At 54.4% G+C, this 13,974-nt stretch overlaps 1 protein-coding gene across 12 annotated transcripts in view; it reads right to left on the bottom strand.

Moving 5' to 3' along the window:
• Col27a1 (collagen type XXVII alpha 1 chain) overlaps window positions 1-13,504 on the bottom strand; it is a 122,921-nt gene extending 109,417 nt beyond the window's left edge. For 8 of the 12 annotated variants that reach the window (XM_075945133.1, XM_075945134.1, XM_075945137.1 and 5 more), the window contains exons 1-3: window positions 13,330-13,504; window positions 7,965-8,035; window positions 3,114-4,831 (exon numbers count right to left, since the gene is read on the bottom strand). In XM_075945133.1, the coding sequence (XP_075801248.1) occupies window positions 3,114-4,831; window positions 7,965-8,035; window positions 13,330-13,385 (1,845 nt within the window). In that variant the 5' untranslated portion in view covers window positions 13,386-13,504. The remainder of the gene's footprint in view (window positions 1-3,113; window positions 4,832-7,964; window positions 8,036-13,329) is intronic. The other 4 variants (XM_075945132.1, XM_075945135.1, XM_075945136.1 and 1 more) reach the window with 1 other exon arrangement.
• Window positions 13,505-13,974: the final 470 nt, after the last annotated feature.

Genomic DNA, 13,974 nt, shown 5'->3' with positions numbered 1-13,974 from the left:
GCCCCCACATCCCCTCTGTTCCCCAAGAGCCAACTTTCAAAGCCTGCGTTGCTGGCTTCTTCGCTCTCCTCATTCTGGTGTCCCAGGCATCTTGAAAGCCCAGCAAAGGGGCTGCCAGCAGGGAAAGGGATCACCTCCCTTCCATTCACTCCCTACAGAGGCCTGGCTCAGAGCTTCAGTTCTGGCTGAATGTTGGTACTCCTTTCCTGTCCCTTCTACCTGGAGGTCATCTGGGTATGACGGGTAAAAGCAAAAGCTGCAGGCCCCTGCGTCCCAGACCTTCAGAAAGTTTCTCTTGAAATTATACAACCCTAGAATGTTAAGTCTTACTGTATCCCAATTCATAGAAACTAAGGCTCAGAGAGGTTGGGTGACCTTTCAAAGGTCACAGAGCACAAAGCATCTAGAAGTGTTATGGCCATTTGGACAGGAATAAAAACATGCAGGTTTTTCAGAATGCAAGCATGCTTCTGAACTCTCCACGATCTTGCCGTTCCTTCGACAGGACAGTTATGATTGACCACAAGAATCCTGGCCCCGCAATCAGCACAATCTGGTCTTTTCAAGGATCAGATCTGTTCACATTTCTGTCGGGAATCTTCACTGAGTGCTGTGGCTTATGTCTTGGCCTACTCTCCCCAGGGACACAGAAGCACAAGCTTTAGATTAGCTGAGACTGGCAGCCTCCTAGGCGCGTGGGTCCATGCCATTCTGTGAATCATGGCCTCAGCTTAGACAACCCTGTACCAACTTCTACAGGCAACCTCATTTCCTCAGCTGAGAACACCTATCACAGCCCCTTCCAGGCACTACATTCCAACGCCCATCCTAGAGGGGACTCCGATGCATGAGAGGACTGAGAGAATTCCATGAAGTCTGCAGCACTTCCTCCCAATGACAGAGCTCTGGAATCCTCTGCTAGACAGGTGGAAGCCACTACCCTGTGCTACGAAACAGCTCAGAGGAAGTATGGAGCAGAAGCAGGATTTGAACCCACATCCATGCATCCCTAGACCCAGAAAGCATGGCCTTTCTCTGCTGTGCTCAGATCCTACGGACAGAAGAAATGAGAGGGTAGGATGTGTGTCCATGTCACCACCACCTCCATTTCTATATCTAGGGAAGAGACATGACCATGTGAACCCCCTGCCACATGGTGGGCAAAGGTTCTAGTAGCTTCTTGGGTCCTACCGGAGAGTTTGAAGCTGGGGAGTTCGTGGGGGTCAGGGGCAGAGTGGAGAGAGAAGCAGGACTCCCTAGCTCCTTCAGGAACATGCTGGTCCCCTTGGTCACACACCCTGTCTCACGGGGCCTAAAGGGATCCACTGGGCACTAGAAAGACACGCAGAAACCTGGCCTGTCATCTTACGCCAAAGCACACGTTTCTGCAACCCCTCCTCTGAGGCCAAGGGCAGTACCTGACGCATCTCTGAAGCCTCCCCACTGCAGCCCTGAAGCCAGAGACTCTGTGTAGACCCGTAGCTGGGGAGTAAAGGGCCAGAATGTTCTGGTGTCAGAGTCTAAAGTCTAGAGCACGGTCTTGACTCTGTTTCCTATGCACTTTAACTGTAGCAAGCAAGTGCTGGCCTTCTCTGGGCAGCCTCCTATCCCATCACCTGCCCCAAAGAGGAGTGGTCAGCTAAAGAATCCCGGAGCTGCTGAGCATGTCAACTCCAAGGCCTCCTCTGACAATGGGAAAACTCAAGAATAAGATTGGCAGAATGCGAACCGCAGCCCTAAACCCCAGGGAAACGGGACATAGTTTACAAATTCCACAGGTCCAAAAGACAGTCCACACTCAAACATGGTCCTGTCTGACTGTCCCACTCCTGGCCTGGAGAGAGTTGGTAGTCTCCTTTATTCAGCTGAGGTGTACCGCACGGCCAGAGTCAGGACCCTTGTCTCAGAAGTGCAGTTCACCTCCTCAACCCTGTGCCCTGTCAGAGCCAAGAGCACCTGGGCCAGGGTCAGGCCAGGTGCAAAGGTTCCACGTTTTGTCCTCCAGATCCTTTGATCCCCAACTCCAGACTGTCAGTTTGAGAACAACGGGAAGCGTGAGCCGAGTGCTGACCTAACTGTGGAGTGATGTGCACTGTTTCTATGAGCTGCGGAATATGGTTATGATGAGGAGACTCTGTCCCCTCGGAGACGGGCTGGGTAAATATTATTCCGAATGATTATTAAAACTCATTAAATGTGTTTGTGAGACCCAGGAAGCCTCAGCATCTGCCACTGTCTCCACATTGCAGGGTGCCTGGCCCTCAAAGTCACAGCCCAGTGGGAGGCCTGGCTTTGTGGAAGGGGCAACTACTGCACCAGGCCCATTGCCAAGGTCAGAGCAGGGGCCTGAGCCTTCTAGAAACCTCACCTCACTCCTCCCTGCCGGGAGTGATGGCCTTCGGCCAGGGAAGGTCGTTGACCCTGGACACAGTCCCAGCCAAGCCTCTGCACATGGAAAGCCTTTTCTTTGTCTCTTCCTTGTTTCCTGACCCACAAAGTCCTTCCTCATCTTCAACTCCCCAACTAGGGGCAGACATTCAAACATGGGTACTGACCAGGTAGGTGACCCGTGCCACTGGGAATGCCAGCTAAGAAGTTCCGAGGAGAAATGGCGTCATGGAGATAAGAGGCCACATGAGAGTCACCACGCCTCCCGTCCTCCAAAAGAACTGAGTGGACTAGACTTTCCTATGAACCATCCCACTGTTTCAATGTCGGTAACTACTAGATTGCATAAAAAGGATGCTTCATGTGCCAAGCAAAATACATCCCGAGCTACTCATCCATGATCTCTGTCCACAGCGCCCAGACAGGCACACATGCCAGCAGGGCCACATAGGGAGCAGCTTGTCAGCTCACTGTGGTGACTTAGGCCCATCGACTATGGTGTTCCAAAAGCCACAGACCCTGAGCTAGCTAAAACTTAGGGACTCCTGCCAAGTCTGCCCCAATGGTCCACAACTCTGCCCGACGACATGTAGCCACTGAGCTAGTAAGGCCAAGGAGTTGGGGACTAAACTCTCTCATCCTTATGAGGGGTCATCCTCTGGACTGAACTGTCTCATAGCCACCCACTCTGCACCAAGCAGCATGCAGACCCCACTCAGTCTTACCGGCAAGCCACAGTCTCCCTTGGAGCCTGGAGGCCCCATCAGCATCGGGAAAGCTGTAGGGCCCAGCATGGGGAAGAAAGGGAAGCTGCTGCTGGTTTGCTGAGGGCTGTAGGACTGGAGGTGAGCTGGAGCGAGGACCAGGGCTGGGGTGGACAGTCGGCTGGGCTTGGTTGTCAGTTCTCTCGGGGTGTCCCTTGCTGTCTTCCCAGGGCCGAGAAGCTTCCGGGGGCTGCTCTTAGGTCTGGTTTTCTTGAAGGCTTCCAGTCTTGTGAATTTCTTGCTCCCAGCAGGAGTTGAAGCAGAATCACGAGTGGGAGGAGCCATTCTAGGACTTCCAATGCCCAGTGGAGGGAGGGCAGTAGCCAGGGTCCCAGAGACTCTTGCAGAGCCCAGGTAGGGAACAGAAGACTGGGGCACAGTCTGCTGCAGAGTTTTGGGGGCACTGGTGTTGGCCCAACTAGTCATCTTGGATTTAGACTCTGCTACCGTGGGAACAGTAGACTTCTTCAACAAGCTAACAGTAAGGCGCAGGGGCTGGGGGCTGGGCGCTAGAGGTGGGGGTGTCACAAAGGTCTTCTGGACAGGCCTGACTGTGGGACTAGAGCTTCTGAAAGGTGGTGGGTGGGAAGTGTGGGTCACCGGCTTCTGGGTGGGTAGAATGGGCTTTGTGAGTGAAAGGGCGGCTGTTTTCTGGGTTGGATAGGGGCTTTTCACAGGGGTAACTGAAAGGGAAGAGGCAGAAGGTCTGGCGGGGGGATGTTTGGTGGGCCTAGTGGCTGTGGTCTTTAGCAGCTGGGCAGCAGCTGGATGAAGAGCCCTGGTGGAACTAGCTAATGGCTCTGAGGGCGAGGGGGAAGGGGCTTTTCTGGCTGACTGTTTGGCAACTGCCAGTGGGGTCCGGGCAGAGCTGTGTTGGGGTACATCTGCAGGGACAATCCTCGGGGGTTTGGTGGGCATGGCGGGAGCCATAGTCACCATGGGTCCCCTGTCTATAGGCCTGGTTCCCACGGTTGCTGGAGCTCTGGTCACGTTTCCCAGACCAAGCAAGGCTGGTTCAGGATGCAAAGCAAAGGCCAGGCCAGAGTTCCAGGGGAAGAGGGCTCCCCCTTGGGGATTGTGTGTGTCCATCTGTCGGCACCGCTCTCTCAGGTGGGCACAATAATTATGAGCAACCTGCGCCACGGGGTGGACGCTGAACTGGCAGAGGGCACCTTCGAACTGGACAGCGCGAGGGTTCATCTTCCCCAAGAGGAAGGAGCCCTGGGGGTCGAGCGTGGAGTTCCTAGGGGAAGGCAGCGGGATAGGTACCCTGTACTGCCCGCAAGCCGTCACCAATGTGACCGTGCGGGCTCGCAGCTCCAGGGCCAGGTGGTGCCAACGCCCATCATGCACATCCAGGTCGAAGGCCACAGATTGCCGGGGCCCCAGGTGCACAAGTGTCCTGCCAGGGAGGAACTGCAGGCCCAGCTGCAGCCTGTGTTTCCTGCTGCGGATGGCGAAGAGGAATGCATGGTTCACACGGTGTGAACAGAGGCTTAGCACCAGCGCCAGCTCCTGGCCCAGAGTGGGGGGAAGGACTGTGGCAGTAGGAGCCTGCAGCCTGGCCCGCTGTGTGAAGATGAAGCCAGATGAGAAAGGAATAACACCAGGCGGTGCGGGGCTCCGGCCAATCCCGGCCTTTGTCCAACTGAGGCCCAGCCGCTGGAGGACATCCGCATCTAGGAGGGAAAGATAGGACAGGTGAGTTTAGCTCTGGCCACAAGCAGCCACCTGCACAGAGCCCTACCTCAGGCTGAGCTGTCACAGCGCAGCCGACTGTGACACGCTGCGACCTTGCATTCCTGGCTCGGGCTGAATGCTCCTGCCTGCCCTCCTGGGTTCTTCCTGGATCCACAACTTGCTCTACTACCTCTTAATCCTGTGGTCCTAGAGCCTCAGTCTCCCATCTGTCAGAAGGAATCAGAGTATAGGACCCACACATAGGACGATGAGATGATTAAATGAGCAAATGCCCTCATAGCAAAGTAACTAGCAATAAGTAATTTCAAAGGACAACTGCAGCCACCAAAAACAAAGAGATGCCCTTTCCCTCCTCTTCCGGGAAGCAGGCCCCTTAGCCGGGAAGTCTAGGGAGCTTGGCTGGGCTCACCACCTCGTCAGAGGCACACCTTCTCTGGCTGGCTGGAGAAGGCTGAGGAGGTAGGCTCTGCTCTCAGAGGTGTCTGTCTTCATCCCGAGCATCCTTGAAGAGCACAGAAGAAGGACCCCCCCCTCACCGTGCCCATGCAGTCTCCACTCTCCAGCCGAGCATCTGCCCACATCTGCCCGTGCACTAACCAGTTCCCATCCTTAGTAACTATGTGGTGGTGCAGCTTCCCTGAGCAAAGGAAGAGTGTTGACCAGAACAAATGCAAATATGCTGTCCACGCAGGTGAGCCTGGTTCTCTCAACCATCTCTAAGGCGGGAAAGCAATGATCCACATACATTAGATCTAACAATCTTCTGGGTATTTTGCTTTGTTTTGAAGCAAGTTCTGCCCATGTAGTCTTCATGGAAAGGAAGCCCCGTGACCAACTTCTCTGTGCTATCTGATTATCTTCAGCTATGTGAACTACCAGCATCTACAAAGGCTGGCTCCTGCCTCCACCTCTGCAGGCAGCCTTCAAGTGCCTCCAGAACTCCAAGCTATCTCTAAAACTCCCATTTTGAAGGTCTGAATCAGAGCCTTGACACTCTAATATTGAGAGCTGAATTTCTCTCCTTATTGCTCAGTGCACAGATCATAGGCCACACTAGAGCCTGAATCTAGCACATGATATCTAACTGATCCTTAGGTGACACCCATGGAGCAGATGAGGGATGGATGGATGGATGGATGGACGGACGGATGGATGGATGGATGGATGGATGGAGAGAAAGACACAGATACATGCCCAGATGTGCAGAGATGGATGGATGGATGGATGGATGGAAAGACACAGATACATGTCCAGATGTGCAGAGATGGATGGATGGATGGATGGACGGATGGATGGATAGATGGAAAGACACAGATACATGTCCAGATGTGCAGAGATGGATGGATGGATGGATGGATGGATGGATGGACGGATGGATGGATAGATGGAGAGAAAGACACAGATACATGTCCAGATGTGCGCAGATGGATGGACCAAAGTCTGGGACAACGCGGAGAACCTGCACTGCCATCCTCACTCCAGCCCTCCGGAGTCTCTTCCTGATCCTCGGCCTTCAGGCAACACAGCAGGCTCCCAGTGTCATAAGGACTCTGTACAACAGGGTACTGTCCGTGTAACTTCATGATGACTTAGACAAAGACTCTCTTCTGCAGAACCCAAGAACATCCTATTCTTTCTCACTCCACCAGTCCTCAGTAATTGGCTAAAACAAAATACTGCCTATGTTTTTCTTAGCAGCTCTTGCTAGTTTTAGCCACTGAGATTGTCTTAACATGAAATACTATTCACTATAAGCAACTTCAAGTGGGAGGAGCCACTTAGCTGGGAAGGGAAGCCACCTACATACCCTGCAGTGTGAGGGTATTCCTCAGGCCAGTTCTTGGCACACCCCCACATCCTTCTCAACATGCCAAGCCCCCAGCCAGGTGACCACCCCAGAGAAGACACAGCTGGCCAGGATAGATCATATTGGACCTTCAAACCTGATGATCACCCAGCTTCTGTGATCACTCTGAAGCCACTAAAGTACCAACTGTGAGTCTGGAAGTTTCCGGCCACAGTAGAAGGTGGTGCTTCCTGATCTTTCAGATGAACAAAATCACAGCTGACTAGAACAAAACCGAACTTGCATCCCATGCAAGCTTATCTGTTTCTCTCCGTCATCTTGGAGACAGGCACTCAATACATGCAAGGCATTGAATAATCTTCTCTTTTTCAGAGACAGGTCTCATTATGTGGCTCGGACAAGCCTGGAACTTGGGAGCTTCCTGTCTCTTTCTCAAGTGCCAGGATGGCATGGCAGATGGTGCCAGCAGGATGAGGCTTACCCAGGGTGCTGTGCCGGGACCTAGGGACCCAGGCTTGGGGTCTCAGTTCTCAGGCACCCTCCCACACTGTTCTGAAACTACTTGGACGGCCAGGGGGTGAAGCACAGCCCCATCCTGACTCCCAATGGGAGGGAAAGAGAAGGGACAGGCCGAACTGAGGGCCTGAGCCAGGGTGCACAGGCCGGCCAGCTGGCTCCGGCAAGATTCCTTTATTACATAAACCTGGCTCAGTAAGCTCCGGTCGCTCCCACCCCCTGCCTGACTCAGGACTCTGGACAGCTGTTCCACAAGCTCGGAAAATATGACACATGAACAAATGTTGCTGGGCAGCGAAGTTCCTTCCGGGCATGGCCCTTACCTCCCAGGGGTCCAATTCCTACCCACTGGCCAAGTCAGGCTATGGGGACTCTTGAACATGGCAGGCAGGGAGGAGGGAAGGGCAGTTAATTTAAGAGGCATTATGTCCGCTTGGCACGGATATGGGAAAGGTCTGAGTTTCCATGGACAGTGGAGAGGCTAGCCCGTAGATAACTGGACAGCTCTTCAGGGACAGCCTCCATGTTCCCTAGAGGTGGCTCTTACGATACCAGCAGACTGAACCAAAGAAGGTGCTCAGATTGGACTCTGGGAAACGGTCTTGTGTGCAACCCTTCCAGCCCCTCACAGACCCCAGGGAACTGGGCCCATGGTTGGCTCCATTCTCTGGATGGGAAAACTGAGCCTTTACAGTCCAGCTAGTGGTGTGGATGTCTGCTAGCCACGTTCTCGAGTTCTCTTCCGCCCTCCTTTTGTCTCCCACTGAACAAAGAAAAGAGAGAATTACCTTCAGGAGCTTCTTGGGTGGAGGCCAGGTGAGAGGCAAATGAGACCAAGATCCAGGCGAAGAGAAACCCCCTGGAGACAGGCAGACAGAAATGCACAGGGCATCAGCTTCCGCCCTCACACCCAGATCCAGCTAGGGCGCCAGTTCCCTCCCATCCTGGAACAGCCTTCAAGGACCAATCAGACTGACTCTCGCTCCCAGGATGCTCACAGACCCCAGCACCCCAACAAGCTAGCAACATAATTTTCTCTTTACAGCAGAGGCCAAAGCTCTGTGCTAGATGCTGTGAGGTCAGGAGTCCAGCCCTCCAGTCTATTCATCTGTGTTACAGCCTCAAAAGATCAAGACAGGCTTCTTCAGGCCCCAGGCTATGGATAACAGAGCCACAGCTGAAAGGCAGATGGAAAATAGAAGACCAGGGAAAGAGAAGACCCCTTCTCAGGGCTCAGTCAGCAGCTGAGAGAGGAAAACGGGGGATTGGAGGACGGGGGCAGAGTCAAGCCAGGAGCCTCCAGGAGCAAACCTGGTTCCCTGTGACTTCCAGGCTGTGTGACTCCAGATGGGTCACTCAGCCTTCCTGAGCTCCTCCAGTCTGCGGTGTGGACTGACACACCCTCTCTTGCAGGCCAGATGCTTTGAAGAACTGACATGGCCCAGCCAGGGAAGCCCTCCCTTATCAATCACCTCCACCCCACTGCCGCGTGCGGAAAGTCAGTGGCTACTGCCATCATGGGCAGAGGTGAGGATCATATGTCACCCAAGCTACTCAGGGCATCTGATCCCCAGGAGGGCAGTGAGGAGGCTGGGGCATGTGGCCAGAGATGGCTGAGATGGTGGCTGGAAATCGAGCTGGGTGACTGGGGAGTGGGAAAGGCTCTGTCTGGGGCAGACTGGCCAGGTTCCTCTTCCAAGAGTAAAATCAAGCTGGTGTGCTCCTGGGGACCAGGGCAATACAGGAAACCCAGGGATCCTGTCGGCAACCCTTGGCTCATTCCCTGCCAGGACTCCCTGCTTTCACACGCAGTAGGAGTTTGAATCAATGGCAAGCGGTGTGTGGCACCCCACCTGGGCTTGCCCACTCACGGAGTTCAGAGGACACTGGATGAATACAGATCATGCCAGTGACTGGTTTACATACATACATGACTCAGACATAGCCAATGAGATGTAAGCGGATAGCTGTCAGCCACTCCGGGAAAATATTGAAATGAATAGAAAGAGTTTACTACTGGCCTCCACGTGCTTTTGAATGAGGCACACAGTTCAGAGATGCTGCCAGCCACTTGGCGTGTGAGAGGTAAGGAGGCCCATGACCACCCGAGGATGGCAGCAAGGGAACAGTCATGGTGTTAATGCTTCCACCCCTACACTGATCTTTCTTGAGGTTTTTCAAAGGGGAATGACCACTGGCCCCTTGTTAAAATCAGGTTGGAGTAAGTTTTCGGTTTCTTGCAGTCTACGGCTGACTGGGTGAAAGGGCCCTGGGATGCTGACATAGGCTCTTGGCCCCTCCTCCAGCAGGTCTGAGCATGGGCGGCAGTAAAGGAACCACATGTACCTGCATGGTGCATGGGGACCACGTGGTGTAGCAAGACTCTGGACTTGAAAGCATCTTCCCAAAATTCCCCTCCCCGGCTCCACCTTCTTCCAGGTCACCCCTTGCCCTTTCCAGTCTGCTGTCATTGCTAGGAGCTCTCCTCTTTCCTGGTTCAAACGTCTTAAGTCTCACTCACTGAGGCTGGCTGACTGACAGTCAGAGTGCCCAGCCACACAGGGTTTGCCCTCTGCAAAGGATAGGGAGTCTTCCCCTCATGGTTGGCTTTGAAAAGACATGGGCAGCCTCGTTGGCCCTGGAAACTGGGAACAGGCTACTTAATTTTATTGGACAGAGAATCCTGCACCCAGATGGGGCAGGTGCTTCCCTCCAAAGGCACCCCAAATACACCGCCATTCAGAGAAGCACTCTAGAAAAACAGTAGCCAGGCAGTCTGGGGCAAAGCCAACCTTTTCATCCAAGCTTAGAAAGCTTCCCCAGCATGCCTGGATCCCAAAAGCTCCCAGAAGTCCTGTGGACAAGAAACTGAGCGCCCAACCACTGGCACCTCTCCTCAGTCCTTAAGTCTACCAATGCTGTGTCATATACAACTGTCTTAGATGTTGGGACACAAGACCTCCATGTTTCCTCCGCGGTCATCTCTGGCTGTAGTATGGACACTCTAGAGGGTAGATTAGAGGGCACTATATTAAGTTCTCAATGATGATACAGGAGATGAGTTGAGGCTTCGTCTGCTACTCAGCTGTCTAAGGCAAAGCTGCAGAAGACTATCAAAAACACAGCTTGCCTTTGGGTTGGGTTTTTGTGCACATTGGAGGCTTAAACTTCATCACATCCCACTGATAACAGAGTCTTGATGATCTCTAGGGACCAGAGTCTGTCCCTAATCATCATTCTGAAGAGATGGGTAACAAGAGCTGAGAGAGGGGACTTGCCCAAAGCCACACGGCCAGTCAACCCTCCCTCTAATGGACCAATGTCTTACTTGTTTACCCTAGAGGAGAAAGTGGGATTTTTTAGAGATCTCAGCGGGAACAGAGAAGCAGCCTGGAGCCCCGGAGACATCTATGTGAGTAAGCTCCAGCCTGGAAAGTTGGCTGCGGAAGGGAGGAGGCCCAGAGTGTGGCTACCGTTCCAGAGCTGTTTAGGCTACTGTTAATAATGCTGGTGGCTGCGCTGGCTCATGGCTTTGTTCTCCCTGACTTCTGTTTTCATTACAGCTCCCCGGGTCTTGGTTTGGACACAGAGGAGTTCCCTGGTATACAGACGATCAATGCATGAGGTCCACTCCCAGAAAGGGCAGCAGGCATCCCAGATACCAGCTACAAAGGATGGAGCTGCGGACACACAGCCTGAACATGCAACCCTCCAGGGAGTAGTCAGCGGCTCCTGTCCTCTGCAAGAGGCCAGGCAACTAGTTCACCACACAAGGCCATTCCTGGTCAGAGACTGGCCAGAAGCTGCTTTCTGTTTGGGTGGCTTTCCCTCCATACCTGTATCCTGAAAACACTGACGACTCAGAAGTCCCTCCCAGCTTCAACATTCACAGAGCTCCGAGGTCCTCAAGCTTAGAGGGCATAGGAACCCTTAAGACAGGCAGTTCTGTGGATGCTGCATCCAGCTGTTCTACCATGGACTGAGCAGTGCCAGGGCTGGCTGGGAAGGACATTAGTCTGTCCCTGTCTCACTAGCTTCTGTGGCCTCATCAGACCCTACGTGCCCAAGACAGCCACACCCGAAGTCCTTTTCCATGGGAACACAACACACACACATACACAAACACACACATACACACACTACACACATACACACAAATACACACACAGACTCACACATACACACATACACATACATATACACACATACGCGCACACACATACGCACACATACACACTCACCACACACACATACACACACACGCACACATATACATATTCACACACCACATACACACACTACACACATACACACACATACACAATACACATACATGCACACACATACACACACATACACAATACACATACATGCACACACATACACACACATACACACACACATACACACACACATACACACACACACACATACACACAGAGTCATCTGTCTGGACAAGATACATCCAGAACTTTCCCATTGACAAAGTAGTGAGCACAGATACAAATGACAGCTGTGGCTTTCTGAGCACTTACTCTATGCCAGGCCAGGTACAGGGCCCTTTCTGAGCAAACATCTTTAACTCTCACAAAACCTTGCCAGCTGGGAGGTTTGGTGCTCACCTTGTGGATGTAGAAATGGGGAGCATAGAGGTGGGAGGCCAGGTTACACACACAGCATAGCATACAGAACTAGAACTCAAACTGCTTGTTGCTAGGTTCGTATGTTCTACCCCAAAGCCTACTTTCCATTGAAGTGAGCCCAGGACTGTTTCCTTGCCATTCATGACTGCCAGTGAACAGGATCCTCTGCATGCCAGACCAGGGCAGGCCATGGGGACGTCTGGAAGGTTCTAGGCACTGAAATCAGAGGAAGAAACTGCCAACAAGGAATCAGGGGTGTGTGCTGGATGCAAGCAGGGACACGGGAAGGTATGGAGGATAGGCCTCCTCAGGGAAGATCCCAGATGCCGATGCCTACTGAGCAGCAGGGTGAATGAACAGGAGGGAGAACTTCCCAATGCAGAAGCAAGGAGCCGGGGGTCGCAAAGCTGGAAGGCTTGCTGAAGCCTCGTTGTGGAGTGGGTGCTCTCTGGCACCACCACACTGTCCAACCGCTGGCATCTGCCCTGGCCCAGGGTCTCCCGGAGAAAATGAGTCATGGTGTGCTGTGTATGTGACTGTGTGTAGTGGGAGAGTGGGGGAATCTTAAACAGCCAGCCTTTTCCAAGGCATGGAAAGAAGGGTGGCCTCATCCCCCTGGCTTCAGCTCAGAGGGGTGTTTCTTGAGCGGGTGGGCGGTGCTACAATCCCAGCCAGGCTCTCCTGGGAGACCTAGAGTCCCACAGGATGAAAGGACAAGCCCTGTGCCTGCGCTGCAGTCCACAGGGCCTCTCTGGACCGCGTTCTCCCACACACAACCACACGCAGTGACTGGATCCCTCACTCTCTTACAACTTCAGCACAAGCTGGGAATCCCAGCCGCGGGGTGCCAGCTGTATGCGGCCCCGCCCTGGAGATTCCCAGCCCCTCTCTGGCCGCGGTTCCCCGATCTGTACAAGGAGGTTGGACTTGGTGATCTCCCAGGGCCTTTCCGCTCCCACAAGCTGGCTCTCACTCTTCACTTACTCGGGAGAGGGACAGGAACTGCAGGCTTCTCGGGAGAAACTGGGAAAGTCTGAGGCACTCAGACCCAGGCAGACACATTCACAGGCAGAGAGGTTAGGAAAGCTGGGGCGTGCAGAACCACAAAGAATGAGCAAAGAGCAAATGCTCGGACCTGGAGACCTACAAACTTGACTCACGGGGCTGCAGTACCGGAGGCGTGCAAGCTCGAGACCTACAGACACCGAGACTCTCTTCTTCTGCCCCATCCCCTGTTGGGCCCGCCACTCTTAGTGCCGCCGCTAGCGTTCTTCGGATAGCCAGTCTGGCTCTGCACAGACCCTCCTTTGCTGGCTCTGGCCCTAACGGCAACGCGTAGCTCGATCTGGGGGCTCAGCCCCTGTTAACCCTTGGCCTTCCTGCAGGAAGCTACAGGAAGCTGACGGTCCTCTGCGAGCGCTAGCGTCTGGCGTGGAGGGGAACCCCAGACTCCCGTGCTCATCCGAGGCGCAGGAAGCTGGGTCAGGGGCATCTCTGGGATAGTACTCACCCCCAGTGTCCTGCCACCGCTGTGCCTCGGGCCCCCCGTGCAGATCCTGTGCCCATGGCAGGCCCCTACTTCATACTCCCGAGCCCGGGGGGCAAGTGTGGGCGCGCCCCATGGGGCCGCCAGCCCCCTGCCGCGCCGCGCCAGGCCGGCTCAGAGCGCGCTGCCCGCGCACCCCCAGCGCAGCCCTGCGCCCAGAGGCACCGGAGCAGGCGAGCAGCACGGCCTCAGCTCCGCGGGCGCCCGCGCCAGGCCCATGATCCCAGGAGTCCCGGAGCCGCGCTCGCCCCTGCCTCGCTCTTTTTCTGCTTCCACCGAAAAGGAAGAAGCAAGAAAAGGCAGAGAGCGAGCGAGCGAGCGAGCGAGCGAGAGAATCAAACTTTGGAGGTGGGCCGCTAGCGGTCCCTGGAGGCAAAGAAAGGCCGGGCGAGCGCACGCGGAGGGCGGTGGAAGCTGCCTCCCCGCTGGCCTGGGGGAGGAGAGGAAAAGGAAGGATTTGGGGGAAATGAAGGCGATTTAAAGTCTCGGTCCGCCGCAGCTCTCCACCTTCTTCTCCTCCCCGCTCCCGGCCACCCTCTGCTGCCACCTGCTGCCCCCTGCCGGACGCAGCAAGGGATGCAGCCTCGGTCGCCGAGCGCGACCATCCAT

The sequence above is a fragment of the Microtus pennsylvanicus genome, chromosome 13 (genome assembly GCF_037038515.1).
Source record: "Microtus pennsylvanicus isolate mMicPen1 chromosome 13, mMicPen1.hap1, whole genome shotgun sequence".
NCBI classification, from domain to species: Eukaryota; Metazoa; Chordata; class Mammalia; order Rodentia; family Cricetidae; genus Microtus; species Microtus pennsylvanicus.
The sequence above is the reverse complement of the archived record's forward strand: the minus strand, read 5'-3'. Positions and strand labels throughout refer to the sequence as shown.